The sequence below is a fragment of the Habropoda laboriosa genome, unplaced genomic scaffold (genome assembly GCF_001263275.1).
Source record: "Habropoda laboriosa isolate 0110345459 unplaced genomic scaffold, ASM126327v1 scaffold41, whole genome shotgun sequence".
Classification (NCBI taxonomy): domain Eukaryota; kingdom Metazoa; phylum Arthropoda; class Insecta; order Hymenoptera; family Apidae; genus Habropoda; species Habropoda laboriosa.
This window is the reverse complement of record NW_017100164.1, coordinates 1,821,211-1,846,611: the sequence shown is the minus strand read 5'-3', so window position 1 is coordinate 1,846,611 and position 25,401 is coordinate 1,821,211. Positions and strand designations below refer to the sequence as shown.

Sequence of the window (25,401 nt, the reverse complement as noted above, 5' to 3'; positions counted from 1 at the left end):
AACCAGCAGCACGGCGCTTCCAGAGACGAATGTAGAGCGGTCACCCACATCTTCTTACGGAACGCCGCCCAGTGCATCTTGACTTCGGTGATCGAACGGGAACCGGTAGACATGCACGGCTACGGCCGCTGGTTAGCTGTTGGGACAGTAAATTATACCAAGTTTTGCTGTTTTTGAGTATTCGATTGTTTGTTCACTTGGCGGGTACTTAAATTTACGATCGTGAGGAACGCCTAATACTTGATTGGTTCTTAAGCACTTGGCCTCTCCTGCTCAATAGCAATTCACGTGTCGTGATCTTATTCCTCGGGTCAAGAACTGACGAATAAGTGCACGACAATAGACAACCAGGACCTTTTCGAGATTCCCCTCGACGCTGATCTACAGTTACTTGCAATTGATGCACCGACGACAGAACCATTACGCCCACTTTCCATTGTACAGAACTATTTTCCTACCTTCTCTCCATTTTTCTTGAGACACCTTTTGGTGGACGAACATGGGTAAAAGGACCGGGACGGTTAGTATTAAGTCATTTTGAACCCTCTTTAGGTAAACATATGTTTTCATACTCCATAGGCAAACCGGGTCGTTTATATCCAAGTTTAATTTTTTCACCGTTCTAGGCTTTTGACAAATCTGAAAAAATTCTTGGACACTTGTCGAAGTTTCTACTACATTGCACAATTGTTCGTTGAGCTGAATATTTAAAACTTTTTTCACTAATCGAAGATATGCAAGAGTGAAACTTCGCTTGGGTCATTAATGACCTAGATTGCTTACGAAGGGTTAAGATACATATGTATATAAAATACCGAACCCTGAGAAGATTCGTGTGATTCGCTCGTTTCTGCATCTCTTGGACATTACTGTGACACTTTTGGATAATGCTTCGAAAGGTCCTGGGTGTCAATCGACACGAAATTTGGAGGGCAGAGAGAGTGGGCCCAAATATAAGATATTAGCTTCAGCCAATCATTAATTACCGAGATATTAACAAAATTTTCAGTACTATACATCGAAATTGAGTATACAGACGTTACTAATGCATGGGTAGATCTACCGCAGATAGTTCGTTAGATCGTTCACTATCGCTCTATCCTTCTTGGTCTCGGTATGCCCCGTTTACTGTTTTCATCACACGATGCTATATGTTTCGATTTCTATTCGTCCGATCATTTCGGACAAAAACAAAAATACACGTGCCCTGTCTTTACAGACGGGCCTGTTGCACTATAATCAACCAGATCCGCATATTTCTTCCGTTGGTCAACTTCTCATCTCTGCACAGTACTTACTTCGAGATCCTTTCCAAACTTGATAGGAGGTTCAGTTCGGTAAGGAAAATCGTTGAGGTAGGTCGCTTGCGAAACACGGCGACAGAGACAGGTGAAAAATAGACGAGAGGAGTAAAACAGTTATCAAGTCTAACAGTTATGAAAGATAGTGGACAACGCAGAATAGAGAGTGTAGAAAGACAGGGACAGAGAGATTCTATACATTTCCCGGAAATAGAGATAGAGATAGGATAAAATAGATAGAGAGAGAATATCAAGTGAATTTTGTTGTATACGTGTGTTTTAGTTGTGATTATAACGTGTCTCTGTATGGTGTTAATTGAGTTTTGTTCTAACTTACCAGAGGATCGTGCAGGGAGGGTGTTACTATCAGGTCTGAGTGGGCTCGGTCACCTTTTCTCTGTAAAAAGAAAACAAAAAATGGTTTACTCGTAATTTTCTTATTTATTCATGTTTATCACAATATTATAATTGTAAGCTGGGAATTCAATTATATAGTAACAATTTAAAAAGTATAGTTACAATGCAATTGTTGTAATTATCAAACAATTCTAATTATGGACTGAATTAAAGTTTTAATTGAAATTTAAAATCTAATAATAAAAGCTGAATCCAGGAAGATTGCCTAGATTTTTAACTTCAGAATGAATTTTCCATAGTTTGACATTCTTGGATAAGTTTATAAATGAATAGGAACTCGGATGCAATAGAAGTTGCAATGAAATTATTTCAATCATCAAACAATTCTACATATTTAAATTCTAATAATAAAAATGAAATCCAGAAAAGTTGCTCAACTTCAAAATCCCCAAATTGTCCGTTAAAAGAAAATTTTCAATAGTTTCACATTTCTCTTCCATTTCGTTCAATCAAGACTTCAATTTGACAAAATTGACATCGCTATTGTTTGAAGCATACCCTAGACATGGCTACCCGAGGCCTGTAAACTAGATCGTCGAAGGCAGCCCTGTCTTTGCTGTCTACCAATTCTCTGAGCTCGGTCAGCAGGGTCAGTTTCTCATGTGTGTTCAGCAGATCGCCTAAACTGACTACCAAGTCTTCGATTGTCATTCTACGCGTTCTATAATCAGCCAGAAGCTGCGAGAGAGCAGCTCTTTCGCTTCTCGCAAGAACAACCCTCGCTTTCTCCTCCACCATAGCGGCTGTCGCCGCGGAAACCGTGTGCATACCGCCTCTGTGTCTCCAATCGCTAGCAATGCTAAAAAGAAATATTGATAAAATCATTTAATTAACACTTCAGACGGTTGAATTTTTACTTCAAGTCGTTTAATTTTCGAGATATTTCAAAAATATCTGAGGGATGTTTTCACCCCTTCGACATAGATACTCATCGATAGGAAAAACATTTGTGGAACGTGTTAATATAAGGTCATTCAACCGTTAATTAATAACACCACCCTTTTTGAAATTTGGTATTTCTTTTTTCAAGAATTTAGTTCAATGCAGGGACTTCTACCGAAACTTAAAATACCGGTGCATTTACCTATGTTTACCGGTAATTTTTTCGATTTTCTTATTTTATTACAGTTTTCAGAATATTTTAATATTTTATCAACTATATTTTTATTGCTATACTACAATTTATTAGTCACTGTTATTTATTTATTACTACATTATTAGTGTACTGTTTGCTAGGACGTCCTGGTCACGCAACGAAGCTTCGGTTTGGCGGATTATCGCAATAAAATGTGTTAGTCACCATAGACCCTCCGTGGACGAATCAGCGCCGCGACCAAACAACTGTCTTTCCCTTGAACAACCGAAAACACTCATCGAACAAAGGCGGAAGAAAGTTCCGTTACTGGGGATCGAATTTATTAACAACAAATATATGCATAAATAAAAATATCTCAGAAACATCGTCAAAATATAATTAAAAATATCTTGAAAGTTTCAAATAACGAAATACAGAACCGAAAAAATTATCGGTGAACATATACTAATATATTAGTATCTTTACACAAAAAGATATAATGTTACATCGGTATTTTTATAGTTCTAATTAATAAGGATTATGAAGACTATCACTAGCAGATGAATAACCACGAAACTAGCGCATGCTAACAACTGATCTTGCGTACGCATAATTTTCTGCAAATTTAAATTAATCTTATCGATATCGTTTTACAAGTCTTGATTTTTCAAGAGTAGCGATTGCACAGCAAACACAAGTAATCAACTGATTCCTCCCAAGAAATTGAACAGTGTTCGCGAACTGTTCGTTGGCGAGGACGCACCTCTAGAAATGATAGTGAGATTTGCGTTTCATGAAAGAGGTATTTTCTTACGTAGGACTCGGTGGACGATGATTTCCAGGGCTCTCGAGAAGTAGAGGATCGTGTTCAGGGTACCTAGAAGTAGGCATGACGATGGTTTGGCTAGTGGTGCACGAATGTGGCACTTTTCCCACGTCGCGAATTAGGAGTGTCATCCTTTTGTTCGTTTTCAGGATTTCCACTGCCTCGTCGTGGGTTGCCTCTTCGAAGTTTTGCCCATTCACCTCGATGATCTGGTCTCCTACCTACAGACGAACACAAATTCGCATTTTTCTATTAACAAATAACGGAATAATCAAACTTCACTCTCCTACTCCTAGATAACAATCAACTTTCGAAATTATCCAGTTTTTTGTACAATTCCAGAGCCCAGAAACATGTGGAAAGCACCCTAAAGTTTCTAAAGGAAATCGAAATTTACAAGAAAATATAAGTACCAGAAGAAAAAAAATTACTAGACCAAGCTGTGGCTAATAACCGAGAGATCGATGCGACGTAAAACATATATATAAAAGATAGAGAAGAAATTTTGAATTTTTATCGAAATCCCTTCGATTACTGTGGTTCACGGACGAAAACCGGAAACGACCCTGAGTGGTTGCCTTTCGAACGCCGTCGAATTTTCACGATTGTTAGCGCCCGCCTGCTGAAGCATCATTTCGATCCACTTTCGTCATCTGAGTGCTTGCAGCCGTTCTAGCGCGGCGCATTAATTAATTCTTCCTGACATTGAATTACGTAACGAACTAATTGATACCGTCCGTTATTCATGAACGTCCTATTACGTCGATCGTACGCTAAATCGCCTCCCCTCCATATTCCGGACAACCTTCTCCCAATGTCAATGCAATTAAAGAACACAATAGAATTAAAAAAGAAAACAATGAAAATTCAGCTTCGTTATTTAGAAGGAATTCTAAAATACTGTTACTCGAGAAATATCAATATTTGACAGGAAGTAAAAGTTACTCGGAGCGGAAATGCCGAAAGAGCAGAAAAGCCTCGATTAAAATACGAATCAAAATGGTAAATCGAAAGTTGGAAAATTAAACTTTATAAAACAGAACGAAAATTACGAGCTGACCCGGACTAACGCAGTGTTAAGAACACCTACTAAGAAACATCTACTCTCGAACGTATAAAACGTCGGTATAAAAGGAAAGAAATACAGGGCAAAGGTTCTTCAATTTTATCACCACCAAACTGCTCTGCTGGGACATCGAACGAGAAAGTCCAATAAAAACAGACAGTGAATTGAGCTGCTGCCGCCTGCTGGTGGAGGTGCTGGTGGAAAAAGGAAATAGAATCCAGTATACTCTTACCAAAAGTCCAGCTCGATCGGCCACGCTGTCTTTGTCGACCCCGGTGATATAAATTCCAAGGCCGTACTCGAGGCCACCCCTGATCATCAAACCGAGAGACTGGCCGGGTTCAATGCAGAGCTCGACCTTCCTCGTTCTCGGCCCGTACCTCGAGTCTCGAGGTGGAGGTGGTGAGGTCGGACGACCTTGACGGTCGATCCAGCAGCAGGATTGCTGGCGACCGGAAGAGGACCACACCGGATGTCCGCCTCTGCAATGTGGATCCAACGCTGGACCTCGAACGGTCATGCTTAGTGTCCTGCAGGACTTCAACATCTGCGAAGAAAAAAAAATTGGCACGGATATTCGTTAGATATTAATGTTCGTCGCGTAATTTTATGGAAATTATCGTTCATTTATACTACACTGTTCGTCAAAAAGAAATTACAGCATTTTAAAATCAAATCGCACAAATATGAAATTTTGAGGTGTTGAAAGGGGAGAAACGATTAGAAGGTTGAAAAAGGTATTATTTATTTAAAAAAAAAAAAGATCATTTTTTCCTCAATTCTTTTCAATTCTCCTCAATTTTTTTCCTCAATTTTTTTTTTCAATTTTTTTTTAGCGAGCAGTGTATTTTAATATTATTTAATATTAGTCAAAACTTTGCAGTGTACACGTTGTAAATTTTATACAGTTCCCTTTCTGCTCAGGAAAACATATTTTCTGTCATTTCAAGGTCATTTGCGAATATTCCAATACACTGAATTTCGAATATTCGAGTATTCGAATATCAGTAACATTCAGATTTCAAGTTCGAATTGTTGAATATTGTATAAGTAGAGTATTCGAATATTCGAAATGTACCTGTACGAAATATTGAGCATTGAATTATCTGAGTAAAGAATTCGAACTCGAAATTATTTGAATTATCGGAATAAAGAATTCATATTCGAAATTATCCGAATAGAGAATTGGTATCCGAAATTATCCGAATAAAGAATTGGTATCCGAAAATATCTGAATAAAGAATTGGTATTCAAGATTATCCGAATTATTCGAATAGTTCGACTATTCAACGTTCTACAGTAACATTAGAACAGAATAATTTCCTCCTCCGATAATTTTTCGTTTCATCGAAAGAAATGAAGATAGTTTAGATACATTACTCGGGTTAGAGGAAACACTGTACAGTGAGTTTAGTAATATAGATTTGTCAATATTATTGCAAGTTTGGTAATGTAGATTTGGTAATATTATTGCACGTTTGGTAATACAGATGGTGTGGTAAAGGACTAATTACAAGTTACGAAATACTAACAACGAGGTATCTCGAAGTGTGAATCAGTAATGTATAATAACGCAGTTGTTGGAAAATATTTGACACGTATTTATCGTACAACGTCGAATAAACGATATCTTAATTTCAATCTCATCTTAATTAAGTTTAGATATTCGATATTTCGCGCTTTGCAGTTCCATCAAAATCAATGATATTCACACTTTGCGAATTCTCCCCGGCGAGCAAAGGCATTATCTCGCGAGGCTTTTAAATTACAGTTAACTACCGAAGTGATTCACGCTACAGTTTCACGGGATCGAGTTTAATTGCATCAAATTACGAGAACGTAACGCCTTGTCTCGTTTCGTTAAGAAATGAATTTATTTTAAAGCGGCGGCGAGAAACGTCGGTGAATTTACTGCTGTGCTATAGAACAGCTTTAGGAATTAACACCGGTTCGAGGCGATGTTAATAATTCCTCTGTACAACGCGATCCGATCCGATGCAATTAACCCTCCTATTGTTAGCAATTACACTCACTTCTTGTTGACTATCCGTTCTGAAACCCGACGATTGCAAGCTGCATTTTGTTAGTAATTAACGAAAAAAAAAAAAAAGAAACGAAAATGCTTTTCAGTTGCGTTCGAATTTATCGAACACCTCGTTGAGATATTTCTAGGAGAAATATTCGTGGAAAATGTGATTAGTATTGTGAGGGCATTTGAAGACCACTGAATAGTTTTTAAGAGAAGACAATTTTAACCCTCTACGACCGGCACGGGCAACCTTTCCTGGTTCTGGGGCCAAATTATCATTCTCTCTCCGAGTCAAGGGCCAAACTAATGTTGTTTGTTATTGGATTTTATTGGATTATTGGAATTTATTCTACGACCGTGAAGAAACGTCTTTACTGTTTGAAATGCTCTATGGCAGTGGTCTCAAATTGGCGGCTGAATACATTTTAATTATGTATTTGTTGTAAATACGGTGCTTAAAGTTTTAGAGTCATAGAGATACGGACTGATCTTATATGGCGACTGCTATTGAAAGAAATTCCGGCCCGTTAGCTGCTTTCAGATCGTGCATTCGGCCCGCATGCAATTTGAGTTTGAGACCACTGCTCTGTGGAACTGTCTCTGGACACCCAAAAAGAGAACGCTGGGGTCCGCTTGTACCAACGAACTGTTTACCCTATTGTATTGCAGTGTGCAGTGCTTGACTCTAAGACGAACACCAGACACATCTGGTGGAAGTCCTAGTGTCATTGTCTAAAAGAACGCCGAGACATTTTTGTCCTTGCTCGATTATTTCTACAGAGTGTTCTTAGAAATAATCCAACATTTGTGATTATGTGTTCGATACAACTTTGGCTAAATATTAAATAAAAAAGGCTAGTATGTTAAATAAAATTATAGAATGAAGCACGATACTAATCGGTACCTAGAGGGCCTGGAGAATTTAAAGACTTCACGGGGACGGATCGCGGGCCATATTCTGCCCATGGGCCGCGAGTTGCCCATATGTGCTCTACGACCTGATTTTCCTTCGTTCATGACTTTTTTTTCACATTTTCACTGGAGAAGGAAAAATACGTATACAAAACAATTACTGCACAAAGTGATAATTATTAATGTAATGCAATAGTGTAACAATAAATAAATAAAACGAGCCCATAAAATATAGAAAAATGTCTGCGCAACTTCCAAGTCGCACGGTGTTACAGAGGATTAATTTTGAAGTTGAAGTAATTTCATCCAAGTTCTGTCGAATTTCTAATCCCCGTTCATTCTAACCTAATAAAGATTATTATGGTAAAATCGTCAATTCGATATTCATTTACGCGTGCGTGGAATAGGGAGTTATATTTCGAACGTGAAGCGAACGCTATATTGGAAGTTAGGTTATTGCACTCTCTATCGAATAAATAGAGGCGTCAGGGGGCTTAGGACGTCCTTTGAGCATTATTCAAGCCTCGTGACGTTGCTCTTATGCAAAAGAACCGGCGAACACGTATCAGCAGCGGGAGATTCCTCGCTGACGACCTCAGAATAGATCGCTTATACGTGTCGTGCCTCAGCGAACTGAAAGAAATCATTGTCCGTGAAGGGTTTCTTCCGCGGGCAACCTTGGCAAGCGAAACAGCGGACAATCGGCGCGTGTCGGGTCAACGAGGAACAAACGATTTCTGTGCCGGTTTCTCCCTCCTCCCGCGCCTTACGCTTGCAGGCAAGGATGAAAGCCGCGACACGATCCTTTGCGAAATTTCCAAAAGACCGCCTCAGCTGCGCCTCGCGTAACAACAACCCCGAGTGTATATATGTATAATACTTGCGATCACGCGTCTCTGCCAACGGATTCTTCTACGAAAATACGTCGACTTTTTGCTACGCTGAAAACTAGAGAATATGACATTCGAAAGTATCTGAACACCCGTACTGTTCGCATAGAAAGTATTGCAGATTATTTTTCTTCGTTGAAGTTGGTAGATACCATTTATTTGGTAAAAATGTATCGCACCTTCCTGAGAAAAGTGTGAAAAACAAAAATTTTTTAATATTCATTTTATCGCTTGGAATATCTTCTAAGAAAAGTCAGAAGCTGGACTGTAATACTTGAAGTGAGTAAATTTTAGCGGACGTATGTTTCGAAAATTTTCTCGCACTATACTGTTAGTAATACCTCAATTTAATACTTAATTTCATCCTTTACGCGCTTTCACCTTAACTTAGTAAACCGAAGTTCAGAACGATACGGCCAAAGGAAGAAATTTTTCAGCCGTCGTTTATAATTTACCGCCAATCACCCACGTCACGCGTTAAAATCTGCCGTAGCGAAAGGGTTAAGTAATTTTCCAAAAAGAAAGTTTCTTCTTGCTCTCGTCAAAAATTTCATGTTTTCCACTTGTGATAGCTTTCTCGTTCTACGTTAAGAGATTCCAGATTGAACAGTTTCTTTCGGGATTCTAATAATTTTCTAACGACTGTTTAAAATTTACATTACCTATTAAATGTAAACACTATTGGAAAACTTCGCCCAAACGCGTGTAATTCTTGTTTAGAAAAAGGCAGGTGAAAAACTGTTATCAAGAAGTACACGTGCAAAGTTTGAAAAACCTGGTTCGAATGATTTTATGCGCGATCGAGGAAATGTTAAAACTGAAGATGAAACTGGAGGCCGGAAATCCTGCGAAAGATTTACGCTCCGTAGATCTTTCGAAATCTGTCGCTATTCGAACTCCAACGAGAACTTCAACTAGACGAAATACTCGAAAACTCATGTGAACGAAAGAAACTCCGACAAAAACTTCTTCCACTACATAAAATATTCAAAAACTCAGATCTTCGCACCAATCCTGAAATCAATTCCAAAGGAACTGCAGGGAAAAACATCTGAAGACACTCAGCAAGATTATTCTTGCACTCAAACAGTTTTCTAGAAATTTTCTAGAAAACATTCACAGAAGTGCTGGTACCTACACGTGTATGTACCTACTCGTCGAATTTTCAACATCTATTTATTCGAAAATAAAGCCTCGTATGGAAAAATATTATTCTACATAATCGACTTAATTTTTGTCTATTAAGAATTTTCATTAGTAGTGAATCAATCAAGTATTTTTTGTCACAGAGGATACGATTTCAAAGGATCTTCAAGATCACGATCTCAAATTCTCTCTACGTCTTTTTTTAAATAAATTTCCAATGTCACGTTCAATTCTTGCATGTAGAAACGAATTTATTACATTAAGGTCGTTAAATTCGTCTCAAAGCCTGTTAGCTAATAGCCAAAAAAAAAAAAAAAAAAAAAATGAAACTATAGAGTTATACATAAGAAAATTGAAAGAGACCTAGGAAACTTATTTAAAAAAGGACATAGAAAAAAATCTAAGGTCGTCACTTTGAGGATGCTTTAAAATCCTATCCTCAATGGCAAACAAATTTTTAATCGGTCCATTAATAACGAAAATAAATAAGGCCCTGTGTATTCACCAGTTCAGAGACACCCTGTATACACAGATTCCCAAACAAAGACGCATACTTCGATGGATAAACTCGGTGTGACAGGAAGAAGCAAAGGGAAGATCCATCAGGCGAGACAAGAAACGGTTGTTTTCACAGAGGATAAAAGTGGAAGATCGTTCGACAAATATCCATCGAGGGTAACACAGGTTCCCGAGAAAATTGGCACGTGTAAGGTCAACAAGGAGTCAGACAGTGCGTTCTGCGGTGACGCCACCCGGTAGCTAGGATATCGATCTCCTGGCTGTCGGTGACGTCACATCCTGCCTATCCTTGACCCAGCCCGGATCCACGTCCTTAGGATTCCGTGTTTCTGGCCCGCGACGCCGCTCCAGATGCAATTTTGTCATATCTATGCGAGGCATGTGCTGGCGTCACTGTTCTTCCGCCTCCCACGCTACACGATAGGATCCTTCAGGAACGCGCGGAACTTTCCCGATGAACGCCGCATAAATTACTGTGTCCGAGTTGCCGGAATTACGGCGCGATTCACAGCTCGAACGAGAATCGCGCTGATGACGTTCCTCCATCGGATAGAAACGTGTTTCAACACGAAGATATTCCCGCAACGACAGAAGGAAAATACCGTTTCAGAACGATCCGAGCGAAATTCCAAGTGATTGTTGCGCGGAAATTGTTTTGGTTTTAGGCACGAGATATGGAAGATTCTTTGGTACAAGCTTGAAAAGATGTTTTTTTTTTTTTTAAATGGAATTCGATCTTTTGGGTAACAGGTTTTGTTTGGAAACGATCTGAATGAAATTGGGTACAGTGAAGTAGAGATTGGTTTCGAGAGCTGTTAATTATTAATTACTTCGAGAGGAAGAATTCCTTAGAAAGTGATTTCTATAGAATTAGGGGTGGATGTTGTGGCCATTTTAGTTTTAAAAGATAAAGACAGGTTTTGGTTAATGGAAATGTGACTAAAATTGGGATAGTGAAGGCTGTTTTCATCTGAAATGTTCAAAATAGAATTATTCGTTATTTCGAGGGGAAGATTTCCTCAGAAAGTGATTTCGATAGAATTAGGGGTATTTGTGACTACTTTCATTTTAAATGTACAATGTAAATAATTGATTGGTGAAAGATACTGTAACTAATGAACTACTCGTTTAAATTTCTGATTGGAACGGGATTTCCAGTGGAAGATTTTAGCTAAAGATGAAGCGATGAATTTTATATAACCACAAATTGAAGACTACGTTTGTTCAATATTAATGCTACAGGATTACCTATTAATCGAGGATATTGTTGGTAGTAATTGCACGTATCATTTGCGACAGGAATTTTATTAAAAATGTCACGAGCAAAATGGCCATTTAATAATAGAGGAACAAGGGATTCGTTTTATAGCATCGTCCTTTGAAGTCACAGGAGGACAATGTTATTACCGTGGCCATTGCCAGGTGAAATGGCGTAATGGTTGTTGCTTTGTGGCTGTAAATGGAGAACAGAAGTCACATCAATGATTAGAAAGTCGGGCCGGATTCTTATCCTTAATAATCCCACAGAAAGCTTTTACTTTTTCCATCAAAAATTTTCTAGATTCCACTATAACCTCTTCTTCTTTTTCAAATTCATAATTACATTAAAGAAAGTATTTAATTAGAATTTAATTACTTGCTTTCGTTTGTTGAATTATCGACAAGTCATCCTTCGAAATAATCGATATCGTTCCTAATATTTACGTGAAACAGCAAAGGGGAATCGTCGAAAAATGTCGAACTCTGTGAATAATAGATACTCCAAAAAAAGCAATCATTACCGGGGAAAATGAGCTCGCGTATCTAGCTTTATTTCCGGGTTGGCTGTCACGGGAGAACTCCAGCCAGTAATTTTCGAACTATTTCGGAGCCGGTCGATCGGCGACTATAGTACGAACTCTTGACGTGAGCCTCATCCTGTATTTCGTAGATTAATTTGTCCTTCGAGTATTCAAAAATTCAGGGTCCATATAATATTGCAATAACAGTATGAAAAAAATTCTGGAATGTCGAAGAGATCACTGTGTATATAGTACTGTCCAAAGTACTTGCAAAATAATATTAATACTATACTATCAATAACAATATTATTGCAATAATAGGATAAAAAAATTCTGCAAAGTAGAAAAGTGTATCACTATACATATGTACAGTAGGTACCGTTCCAAGTATTTGAAAAAATATGAAATATACTGGAAGTAAAAATTTTAAATATAATTTTCATCGTAATTTTCATCTTGTAAAGTTACATAATGTTAATAATGAATGATCAAAATAATACTTAACGTCGATTAGTGTGAATAAAAAAAGCAACAACTAAATTGGAGACACTTGACGAGGTAGAAGTGTAGAGTAGAATGTGACAGTATTAGTCAGCCATTCTTTCAAGATTTATACGAAAGATATAATATAACCTGCGACTTTCTTTTCAATCTACCATTACATTTGCTGTTATTAAAAATTCATCAAAGTCAGTTCTGAGGTAGATGTTGACCAAAGAGAATTATTAATAAATACAAATGAAAAGAATTTTTAAGAAATATGAACATAGAGAATTTTTAGAAAATTTTAATTATTCATAAACGTAAGTATAGATAGTGTTTAATAAATACTACTACAAGAAAATTGAATTTTATTCGAGATTAATGGTACCAAAATTGCTGATAGAATTTCAACTACCGTTACGCAGCGCTTCAGTAGAACATGCCCACCCTAGTCTGCCACCCTTCCAAATGCTAGAATTGACTAAAACATGAACTGCTCTGAAGTTAGAGTAATTTCACTTTTTGCTATTTTTTCGGTTTTAGTGCCAAAGCACATAATTAGTACTATTAACATTTCATAAATAAAATAAGTTAACTTGATGATTTTGTGTATCACAATAAGATAGCAAAATTTTTAATTTGTTTCGAATAATAAGTAAACTGTTTCTGAAAAATAAATAAATAGCAAAGGCTATAATGTTTAATAATATATTTTTCAAGATTTATTTCTGTACACGTTTCAAACGAAATTTATAAAGGTAATGTATAATAAATTGATCCATTTTCTCTACTTTTTGCTCCACAAAGTAAATTACTTTGACTTAAGAAAACCTCGTATAGTACAACCGACACGGTACAACACTTTAGCCCTCAATGATTACACTTCAATCCACCCATAAAAACAAACTACCAAACAAATTCACTTCCATCAATGCACAGTAAATCTGTTCTGCAACAGTACCGTTGCACAACGCTCTAATTATTTCACTTTCATTGACGCTAAACACGCCAAGGGCCGACGGGAAACGGGACCACGTAGCTGGCGCGTAAATTACGAGACCATTCAGAAAGCTTCTACGGAGGTTTATGGGCCGCGTATCGTCGACCAATTTCATGGTCGTCTCGTTCGTCTTTCGCGGTGGGCCAATTAAATAAATAATTCATAAGGCCGAAGGGCGTGCGACGGCTATCGTACTGGGCCAAGTCTAACCGAAACTCCTTATCGTGTTCCTCGCCAGGTCTATTTCCGCTCGCGACGTCACACACGATCGTCAATGTGTCTCGCGTGTGTACCATTGCAATGTGTACTACTCGGAAGTATCCGGACACTTGATAGATGTGTAGTAATTACACATAAGTGTTACTTAAACCATCTGTAACATGATTTTTCTTCGTTCGTGAGATCATCGTTTCGATGATGATTGAAAAAACATTTCGACAATGAAAGCGAAACTTTCGAAGTGCCACTCGATACGATAAGCGAACACAACACTTATTTTCATCTCTTTCTTCAAATTATAATACGTTACTTTATAGTTACAAAATAAGATAAGTAGTTGTAATTTGGTATAATAAATGCAATTTAATTTATTACATTTTAGTATACTTTTAATATAAATTCAGTTTATTTTTATTTACTTTATTTTTTACTTTACCCCTGTGTTTTGACGACCCCTGTGCTCGGTGTAAGGAGGGTTGCTCGGTTACTGGGATATTTTCCAATGTTAATAACTAAAAAACAAAGCACCACACGCAATTATGTTATTCTTGATTTTCGTCTTATTTCGGCATCTAGAATCACCCTTAAAATTTTCTCCCAGGAGTAAACACACACTCTGTATATTCTCTACCTGAATCGAGGGCACGTTTCGAGTTTCTCGGCGATTCGGGTAGCCGTTCCGACAGTTATGGGAGCCTCGACCACCAGTCCGGTCACTTTCGTGATTCCCAGAGATATTTCTCGATCAACTCGCCCGAGATAAGCGACTTCGACTGACGTTCACGATGGCTTTCGCAGCGGTAAACAAGTCTGGTGACTTCTGTTCGGTGGACGCGAGCGATGATTGATTTTTCCTTTAGTCGCCTGGGGATTTGGGGATATTTGTGATATCTTGTTTATCGTTGGTATTATGATCACTGTGTCCTATGATGAATGAATGTTGGTTTAGTAGTAGTTCGAGGGATTGATTTCCGAAAACAGTGTACTTTGGTGTTATTTGTGGTGGATGAACCCTTGTATAGAATTTGTGAATCTATCACCGTTAGGTAAATTTTGATGAAATTGACCCAATATCGCATATTAGTAAAAGAAGACCATAAAATAGTAAAACTAATAATAATAATTATTATAATGACGAAATTTATTATACATTTTTTACAGATCTTTTCAGGCCCTTTATCAAATATTACCATTTTTTTGACAGTCTTTTTATCACAGACGTGATTCTTTTCTTTATATTACACAGGAAAAATTAAATAATTTTTTATTACACACGAAAGCTAGATATCTGAATATGATACATTTTCAGTAACCTTAATTATTAATCAATAAATATCTCGTCAAGTTGCAAGTGGAATTAAAAGAGTGCAGTTTACTTGTATTATATCCAAAAGGTTCATAGTCCTCGCGTTATTGGAACGCCATTCGGATAAACGCCCCTTTTATTCACAGAGAGCAGTTTAATGGTCGCGATAGAGTCGACTTTTTCACATTTCAATCGTCTCCATCCGGATACTCGTAAGTCGTCGTTCTGACGGAATTGAGTTAGCCAAGCCATTGGAATTGGAAAGTGTTACTTTATCGCGGCGACGAAGCACGTGGATCAAGGGGATTCTTTCAATTTGCAAGACTTGGAATTCTATCGAACCAGTACACCACCGATAAACGTGGAAGAATATTAAAAAAAAAAAAATCAATCCACAATCCATTCCAAGATAAAATTGTGAATTGACAGTTTCGTTGAATGAAACAAATTTTACGCGGACGACTTTATTTCGACAACAGAGAAAAGGACAAATTAACGTAATCTCGAAATTTGATTGTCACACCTCGTATATCCTAGAAAATTTCGTTTTCCGAAGAGGGCAGTAATCGATAAATATTCTGGATATTTATGACCGCTCGTTTCCGACGGCTTCACTCGAATCGTAGCGACGATTCAACTTCCGGTTTCTAGGTTAAGTGTCCTTTAAACAGCGAGCGATTCTTTGCCGATGACAAGATTTTTTTTACGACTCGCAATCAACGTAAAAATATGGGCGAACTCGCGAATCGTAAAATCACTGTTATCGTGAATAGAATTTCACAACGCGTCGCGTCGCGATGGCGTCCACCGCGACGTGAATCGAGACGGTTAGACTCGCATTTCCATGACAGTCGGCATTTAGTTTCACCCAAACGGATAAGGATTCGATCACTTTCGCGAATTCTCGTGCGACTTTTCTGGGTCAAGTATTTCCTGCAATAGGGATAAAGGGAGGCGAATTTATGGCTGCCTATTCACAGCTCCTCCCGGGAGAGAAAATTCATGTTTGTTGAACCTCTTTGGGTAATTCGAGATAAAAGTAGAATTCCCCTCTGGTTATTTATGCGCTGCTCACGGATAAGGCAAGTTTCTAACTGTTGTACATTATGTACACATTCGTAATAACTAAACTTCTTGGATAAAATTTTGTAATTCGAACTTTACTTTACTCTAACGAATATTTCATCCATTTGACATTTTACTTAGTAAACTTTATTATCCGAACTTTACTTTGTTAAAATTACATTTCTGGAATTTTTTATCCAGCTTACATATTACTTGATAAAATTTTGTAATTCGAACTTTACTTTGTAAAAATTGCATTTCTAGAATTTCTTATTCATTCTTTTATCATCCTGGTTAACCTATCTACTTCTTCTCCAGTGGAAAGGCCAACGAAAGATCAAGGAAGCATAGGATTGCGAATGAATAATTATTGGGGATATACATATGGGGGTTGTATACATATGTACATATACAAACTATATACCTATAGACACATATGAACACATAAGCAAATAGATCAAACACGTTGATACACTTTGGTGAGATATTTTCAATTTATAACTCGTTTTCTTTCACGCACTGTTTTTCAGTCATGGTTATGATAATTTAAATGCGTCACTGTAGGAAGTCCCTTGAATTATTATTGCTGTATCATAAATTCCATACATACAACTATTGAAAAATTTAACAGTGAGCAAAGTATCCAACGATTATAAGCCAAATAGTTTTCATATTTTATTAATTTCATTTTGTTTTACGTTACTTATAATTGTAAAATTTTCTTGTTTCTTTATACACACACACACACACATATATTCTTTTAAGAATATATCGCGTATTATTTTGAAGAAAGTCTAAATTCAATTTTAAATTAAACCTATTTCCACTCTTTATTATTATTCGTACAGACTCAACTTTTTTATTCTAAAATTTTGAACATACAACTTCCAGTCGACTGTTACTCTTTAAAATTCCAGCCTACAGCTCAGGCACGTCTACACGTAACAGTATTAATAATGTAAATTGAAGGAATAAGTGTTGTATTTAACAGCTGTTAAATAACGAAGATAAAATTACTTTTCATTCGAGTGACTAACGTTTGGAAGGCAATAATTTCCTCAATTAAAAGTTATTTTCAATTTTAATTGCTTGTCATGTTTGTAGAAACGGGAAATATAAAATGTACTATTATTTGCGAAGGTAAAAGCAATTACATATATACACTTTTTTAATTCCGTCCAATTATCAAGTGAAAATTTCCACGAGCGTTCAATTGCAGTTGCAATGCTCCAACTTCCAATTAATTTGAGAATTCTGAAAATGAACATTCTTTTTCACTCGAATGTACATCAGCAGCGAAAATAGAAAAGAGAAACAACAGCAGGAGGCGCAGAAAGAGAAAAGAATAGTAAATTCGCCAAACGAAGGAAAACAGCGAGCGAAAAAACGCGTCGAGGGGTGAGCACGATCGTCTGGAGCGGAATCCAAAAATAATCATCGATCGGTTGCTTCCGTGACGGAGCCAAAAAGGAGACGGCCCTTTCCAGAAATAGAAAAGGACGGGCTCGATACAATGTCAGTGAACAGTCTTTTCCTGACACGTGTATTCCAAGTTGCACACAAAGTTAGAGATATATAGTACAGAGAGGTAAGGGGAGAGAGTGAGGAGAGAGGAGACACAGAAGAAACAAAGAGCGAGAGAGAGAGGAAAAAAAGAGAAAAGAGGAAGAATAGAAAGAGAGAGGGGGGAGAGAGAAAGGAGGAAGAATAGAAAGAGGAGAGAGAGAGAAGAAAGAAGACAGAGAAAGAAAAAAGTGAGAGAAGAAAAGAGGAAGAAGGAAAGTGAGAGAGAAGATAAAAAGGAGAGAAAAAGAAAATAGAGAGAGAAAGAGTGAGAAGAGGAAGAGAAACGGAAGAGAGAGAGAGAGAGAGAGAGAGAGAACGAGGAGAGAAGAGTGAAGGAGGAGTGGAAGCAATTTCAGATCGATCTATCGTCGTATTCGTGTGCGAGCTCCCATAAACGTACACTCGGTGGAACGAGCAAACCTTTGCCTACCGCGATTCAAGCAACGAGGGGGACTCTAAAGCAGCTTCCGCGGTAGCTCCGTGTATTATGTAGGGAGAAAATAAATGACGGGGATTCGCCTGAGGGCGCCGGGACGCCTGGCGCCAAGAAGACACGAAGGAGACGCCGGAGAGGGAAAAAATCCGACCGCTGGATGGAGGCTAATGGTGATTTCAGCCATGCGTGCGCTGCAATCGTGATTTTCCTGTTTTCCCCTCTTTTTACATTCCGCTCCCTTTTCTCCTGTTTTTCCTTATGTTTTTCCGTCGTGTTCGTTCTCGAATCCATTAGCAGTGGGATCCCATTTCAGCCAAAGTTTCAAGTCATAGAGATTCAATGGATTCATCTGATAAATCGCCTTCGATTTGGAATCGAACATTTCGCTTATGCCTTCGGTGATTGTTCCTCCTCAAATTGGAACTATTCAGATTTAGCATGGACGATTTGCTCGGTAGATAGAACACGTTCCGATCTAGTCCTCCTTCCGTCGATAACAGTTGAAATTGGACAACAAGGGAAACAGGGGAGACTTAGAGCTTATTTAAAAGTCTTGTTGCACTACTGTGCTGGCGCTACTACTGTCTGACTTTTGACGAACTCCTCCACTGGCGCCAGCTTCTGGATGAAAAGGTCGCCTGACAATAACGCGAGATTACTCCTGACATTTCAAGTTAATACTTGTCTGATTGATGACACTTCTCTGCTTCACTTTGACACACTTTTCCCCTACCGTACACCGGTAGATTTTAACAAACCGACGAACAATACAACACAGGTTTTTCTTAACTCTCTTCTGGTTCAGTGTACGAATACACCTGTCACGTGTAGATACGAATAAGTGATCGATTTTTATTACGATCGAAATTAATCAAAATTATTTGAACGATCTGTTCGTACATTTACAAGCAGTGTCACTTAACGAAGACGGATTTTGATGAAACTTTCTGTACAGCTAGAAGAACTGAAAATATTCGACATGTATATTCTTTTATCGATGGAAATTTATGTTCAAGGGGTGAAATAATTCTTCAAAGTCAGAAGTTATAAAGCTATTAGAAAAATAGATAGAAAAATATGCTAAGTACCCCCAAAAAATATGAATAAAATATTGAATCGAATATTCGATATTTCACTTAATTCCGTAATTAAAAATTCGTTAAAAATATCATCGTCATAATTTTAAAGTATCCTTCAACCAAGCAACAGATGTCTACCATATTTACCCAGTACATTATTCCCCTGAAAAAATACGAAAATTGAATGTTCAATTCCATACTTAAAAATTCCTAAAGTATCTTTTAATCAACTAACAAATAACTGCCACATTTACTCAGCACATTATTCTCCAGAAAAAAAAAAAAAAATACTAAAATTGAATATTCCGTGTTTCGCTTAATTTTACACCAAATTTTCCACGCCTGAGCTAACGGAAACCGTTCATAACCGCGTTCTTCCGCGAGCTGTCCGCCGGTGAAAATTTCAAGCAGCAGCCGTGTCTGAAAAGCATCAGACTAGGTCCGTTTAATGGCACGGTAATTCCCCAAAAAGACTATTCCCATCCGGAGTACACTTCCGAAGTTTCTCTCGCAAGTCCTAAATTTACCGGCGCTCTAATGAATGCGGGGAGGAAAAACCCGCTATAAATCCGGCAAACTTCTCGCGCGCTGTCCACGCTTCGTGCTGTTCGTCGCGGCCATTACGAAATAACGAGCTTCGGCCAACGTCGTATTTTACGACAGCCGTGCAATTTAATCCGTACTACGTTTCGAACGATTATGGTAACCGATCGATGTCAGACAAGTCTTCGAACGCAGCTGGACGCTGATCCACACCACCAGACACAACTTTTCAAATAGCAAACAATTCCGGATATATACCGTTGATACCGTGACGTTCAATTTTACGCGGTTCTTTTCAGTGAACTTTCGAAATTGGCTCGACTCAACTTGAAAGGGTGATATACCAGAATTTCAGCGTTCTGAATTTGTCAGCTCTTAGAGATATCGTTATTGGAGTGGCTGGCACTCGAGTCAGCAGCGGCGCCATAGGGGTCATTGGCAGGCGACATGGGAATTTCAGAGGTTATCTCGTGAAGATTTCAGAGAAAATGGAGTGTACCTTTGGAATTTATTCGAGTAAAAATTGGTCGAACTAGTGGTTTGGAAATTTGCAATTATTTACATAAGCTTCCATATACCAATTTTATTTTTGTAGATATTTTACTTTGTTTTTCTTCGGTTAAATCTTGTATCTACCATAGAATAAATTTTGCTTAATAACAAATTTTTTACTATCATTTCCATGTATTTTTATTTTCCAATAAAATATGTCAGGTAAATATATTACAATGTACAGTATATTCTCCACAAGTGTCAGACCGCAAGGAAGCTAAACCTGACACTCGTAGAGTCAGGGATTACGTTTACGAGCCTCGCGCCCGCCTTTGTAGTTTGCCGAACGTAGACAAGGACAGCGAATAAAAGATAAGCATGAAACGTAAGTCAAGCAACCAAGCGAATTAAATATAAACTTTTTTAATTTTACGTTTCTTTATCCCGAAATTTTTCTTAACATATTGATGAGATTTTTCTGATGAAAATGAATAAGAAAATTTGAATTAAATACGCGACGAGAATTGGGGAGAAGCATAAGTTAAACGCGTAAAAATATTCAATAATAAACGAACTAGGGATGAAGCTGTTATTTCAGTACGCGATGCACTGACTCTAGTATTTACTAAAATTCAAAAATTCTCGTATAAATTCCGAAAATAGATTATTAATTACGGTAAACTACTGAGACGGTTTAATTTAGGGTGGGCATAGTGCACTCGTTCCAAATCAGCTCACAATATACAATAATAAATCAACTAACTACTTAACATGCAATTCATGCAAACACCTTGGATGGTAAATTATTAGTAAATAAAATAACAAGTCATAGAATAAATTCAATATCAGAGAAAATATATGAAAAATACTGAAAGGAAAATTTCAAATTAATTTCAATTGCTGGAAGAAAAATACATACTGATTGTTATGCTGTAACGAAAGAGCAATCTCTCAAAGTTATTTCAATATCCTATTCGACAAGTCTGAAGAACAACGATGACTAAAATTCAAATGTTTATTTCCCTAAACCTTCAAAATAATTTCGAAATATTTTATTCGAAGCGGAGTATTCCAAGTCAGTATCGATAATTGAAGAAATTATTTGATTGTATTTAAAAGAACCGAAAGGAGAATATTTAAAGTCTGATATTAAATGTCTAGCAAGTACCAGTAATTGGTAAAATGATTTATATTTGTTTTAAAAGGAAAATTTCTAATAGGTATTAGTTAAAATGAATTGTTATTCAGTCTACTGTATTGAAATTCTAATTGATTCTAATGTATACAAGTGTTACAAGAAGGCTGAGTGTGTACAGGGTGGACATAGGCTAGCTAGTAGCCCCCGACCACTCTATGAACTTTAACGTCTATACTCGAAAGTGTATCGTCAACACTAACACGTTACCCAGATTATCCAAAAATTGAAGAAGTTACTTTTAAAATTGAACATTCTACGGTGTTTCGAGAGATTTGATAATCATAGTCGAACCTTAAACGAACGTTCAAACGAAGAAAATTTTCCAAAAATCATTTCGTACGTTATTAATCGATAAAACAAAAATTCATTGTTGAAAAATAAATATTTCCTGAAAATCTTCATCTTCCATACAAGATTCAAGATTTTCCCTAATTAAGAGTAATTTCAAAAGATTATCTGTATAAGCTATTATTTCAATACGCGATGCACTGACTCTAGTATTTACTAAAATTCAAAAATTCTCGTATAAATTCCGAAAATAGATTATTAATTACGGTAAACTACTGAGACGGTTTAATTAAGGGTGGGCATGGTGCTGCTTTAGTTTGAAATGATTTATAAACACATAATTAACAGAGGAAAAACCGTGAAACGGCAAAACGTCTACATTCTAATTGTTATAACATGTAAACAGAACTTTAAATTTAGTGTAAACAGAAAAAATATATAATACAATTTATTTCACGGTATTGCAACAAATAAACGTTGAATCAATATTTAATTCGTATAAAAACAATTATTTAACGTAATAATTTTACCTTCACTATGGCTATTTTAAATTTACGACCAAGGGTCAACCTGATTTCTAATCCTTACGAACTTTAAATTCAGTCTAAACTGAGAAAATATATAATACAATTTATTTCACGGTATTGCAACAAATAAACGTTGAATCAATATTTAATTCGTATAAAAACAATTATTTAACGTAATAATTTTACCTTCACTATGGCTATTTTTAATCTACGACCACAGGTCAACCTGATTTCTAATCCTTACGAACTTTAAATTCAGTCTAAACTGAGAAAATATATAATACAATTTATTTCATGGTATTGCAACAAACAAACGTTGAATAGATTCTTAATTCGTATAGAAACATTTATTTAAAATAATAATTTCACCTTCACTATGGCTATTTTAAATTTACGACCAAGGGTCAACCTGATTTTTAATCCTCCGAACTTGATTTCACAACGAGAAAGTAATAAGATCGTTGAAACGTACTTATTTGTCAAAGAAACTTGCAAAAATGTATAAATAATAATATGTAATGTTTTAACAAATTTTTGGAAGTATAAATTAATAATAAAATTGTGAAAATTAATAAATTATACGTTATTATAACATTAATAGAATTATGACTAAACCGAAGTTCGAAGTCGAGTATTTAAAGTCTGATATTACGTGCCTAGCGAGTGCCGGTAATTGTTAAAATTTGTTTAATAATTAGTAATAGAAATTCTAATTGATTCTAATGTATACAAGTGTTACAAGAAGGCTGAGTGTGTACAGGGTGGACATAGGCTAGCTAGTAGCCCCCGACCACTCTATTCACATCTCAGAACCTTCAGGTCAAAATATGCCGCGAAGTGTCTATGGCCCAGTATAAAGGGTGAATAAATTCGCGGGACATCGGGGGGTCCCTATATACCTGCGGTACCCTCTCCCCAAAGTCATTAGCAAAATCGTCGGTTAGGTCAGGCGGGAAATTTTCGCGGGAGATTTTCGCGGGAGATTTCCGTTATCGTAACACGGTATAATTTATCAATTTTTACAATTTTGTTATAAATTTATACTTCCGACAATTTGTTATAACATTGCATATAACAATTTATACGTTTTTACAATATTCTTCAATGGAAACATAGGTTTTAGCGTTCTCGTTATTTACTCGTGGTTAAATTAATTTCGTAGGGATTAAAAATCAGGTTGACCTGTGGTCGTAGATTAAAAATAACCATAGTACAGCTAAATTTATCGTGTTAAATAATTCTTTCTACACGAATGAAAAATGTATTCCACGTTTGTTTGTTATAATATCGTGAAATGTATTATATTACACATTTTCTCTATTCACACTGAATTTAAAGATTATAACGATTAAAAATCAAGTTGACCTGTGGTCATTTATCAAGAATAATCATAATAAAGCTGAAATTATTGTGTTAAATAATTTTTTTAATACGAATTAGGAATTTATTCAACGTTTGCTTGTTAAAATACAATGAAATAAATTATATTATAGGTTTTCTATATTTGCTCTAAATTTATCGTTCTATTTACACGTCATAACAATTATAACTACACGTTATGCTGCGTCCGTTTGTTTTTTCTGTGCAGTTCAACCTAATTTACTTAAATTTACGTTGCGAGACAGTATAATATTTACAATTCTGCCTGAATTTTTGAAATTCAGAAAAACACAGGTAAACTTCCATTGCATTTAAACGATATTCTCCACCAAACTGGACAAAGTACAGTAACACTTGGACTGTCACTAGTGGAATCGACCCTACATTTTACTGACACGTGTCGAATCGACCCTACATTTTACTGACACTTGTCGAATCGACCCTACATTTTACTGACAGTTGTGGAATCGACCCTACATTTTTTTTTTTTTTTTACGTGGAGGTAGGCCGTCTCTATGTGAAAAACAATTGGCAACCAAACGGTGGCTCTCCCTCTACATTCGACGGATAATGTGTACAGGTATTTAATGTAATTTCTTAGCAATTTGTTTTTGTAATTCATCCAAAGCGATATATTATGAAATTAAATTAATCACTCAATAGGTTTTAACGTTAGATTGTTTCCTCGATATGGTCATGGTGGTCATCAGTGACTGAAGTGCCTCAAATGTTTAGAATAATTAAAATAAAATAAATGTTGTCAACTAAAAATTTTGAACGTCATAGCTAGCTAGACATTATTTTCAATTGAGAAAAAAAATTATAAAGTATAATACTATTATCCTATGCTTAAAATGTATTTTCTTGTGGCCGCCTGACAGCAACCTGTAAATCTGGCGCGACAGTGAACGTGTTAATAAGTAAATGTTGTTCAAATTATATCGTGTTTGATATCATTTTCATCAGAAAAATCTGATAACATGGGCGCAGCAATGACGCAGACCTAGGCGTAGGACCATCTATACTGTCACTTGTAGAATCCAAACTTACTGACTCTTGTAGAGAATTTACTGTATCATGTTGAAAGAAAGTAATTTTTATTCTGATTTCGTGATTAAAATGTATCATTTGCAGTGGAATAGACGTTCAAGATTGCTAAAAAGATTTCTAGAAAAATTGGTAAAAAATCCAGCGATAGGAAGATATACAAAATTTCTTAAAATAGTACGTGAGAGTGAAATATTCGTTGTGAATGATAAGGTAGAAAATGGTCCTAAGATTGCCAAATCTATTACTAAATAAATTGGTAAAAAACCCTGTGATACGGTATGAAATAGTAGATCTATTCAATCGGCCGGCAAAGTTTTAGAAAACCAAAGTTTGTGTACGCAAAAATAGTGAACGTAAATAGATCTAAAGGGTATTTACGTTGTAGATAGACTATTTCGTTGGAAAGTGACGGAAGCGTGAATAATAAGAGCTACAAGTCCAGTCGGAAATTGGAGCTCAATAGAAGGGCCTTGAATCGAGGAAACTTCGTTTTGATTACGGTAACGAATAGGTGACGCTGTTATCCACGAGCGGTACGAACACACCGGAAACTTAATCCGTGGATTGTCGAACTGGGTCAACCATTTGACCTGTCGTGATCATTCAGGAATCGCGGCTCCTCCAATTTCCGGAGTCACCTGGGTCAAGGCTGTGCCACCACTTTTCCTTTAATTAACAAATTCTCCGTCGATCAGACATATATTCTATCCTCTCGTTTTTTTTTTCTATCTTTCTTTGGTTACTTTCTTTTCATTGAAACTTCTTCTCCGGTATCCGCGATACAATGGAGAAACCGTGTCGTTATTC

At 36.6% G+C, this 25,401-nt stretch overlaps 1 protein-coding gene across 1 annotated transcript in view; it reads right to left on the bottom strand.

The window, feature by feature from the left end:
* The window catches only part of LOC108578552, a 74,896-nt gene that overhangs the window by 20,501 nt on the left and 28,994 nt on the right, over positions 1-25,401 (bottom strand). The window contains exons 5-8 of the mRNA XM_017941911.1: positions 4,918-5,232; positions 3,608-3,840; positions 2,217-2,517; positions 1,639-1,698 (exon numbers count right to left, since the gene is read on the bottom strand). Coding sequence (XP_017797400.1) covers positions 1,639-1,698; positions 2,217-2,517; positions 3,608-3,840; positions 4,918-5,232 — 909 coding nt within the window. The remainder of the gene's footprint in view (positions 1-1,638; positions 1,699-2,216; positions 2,518-3,607; positions 3,841-4,917; positions 5,233-25,401) is intronic.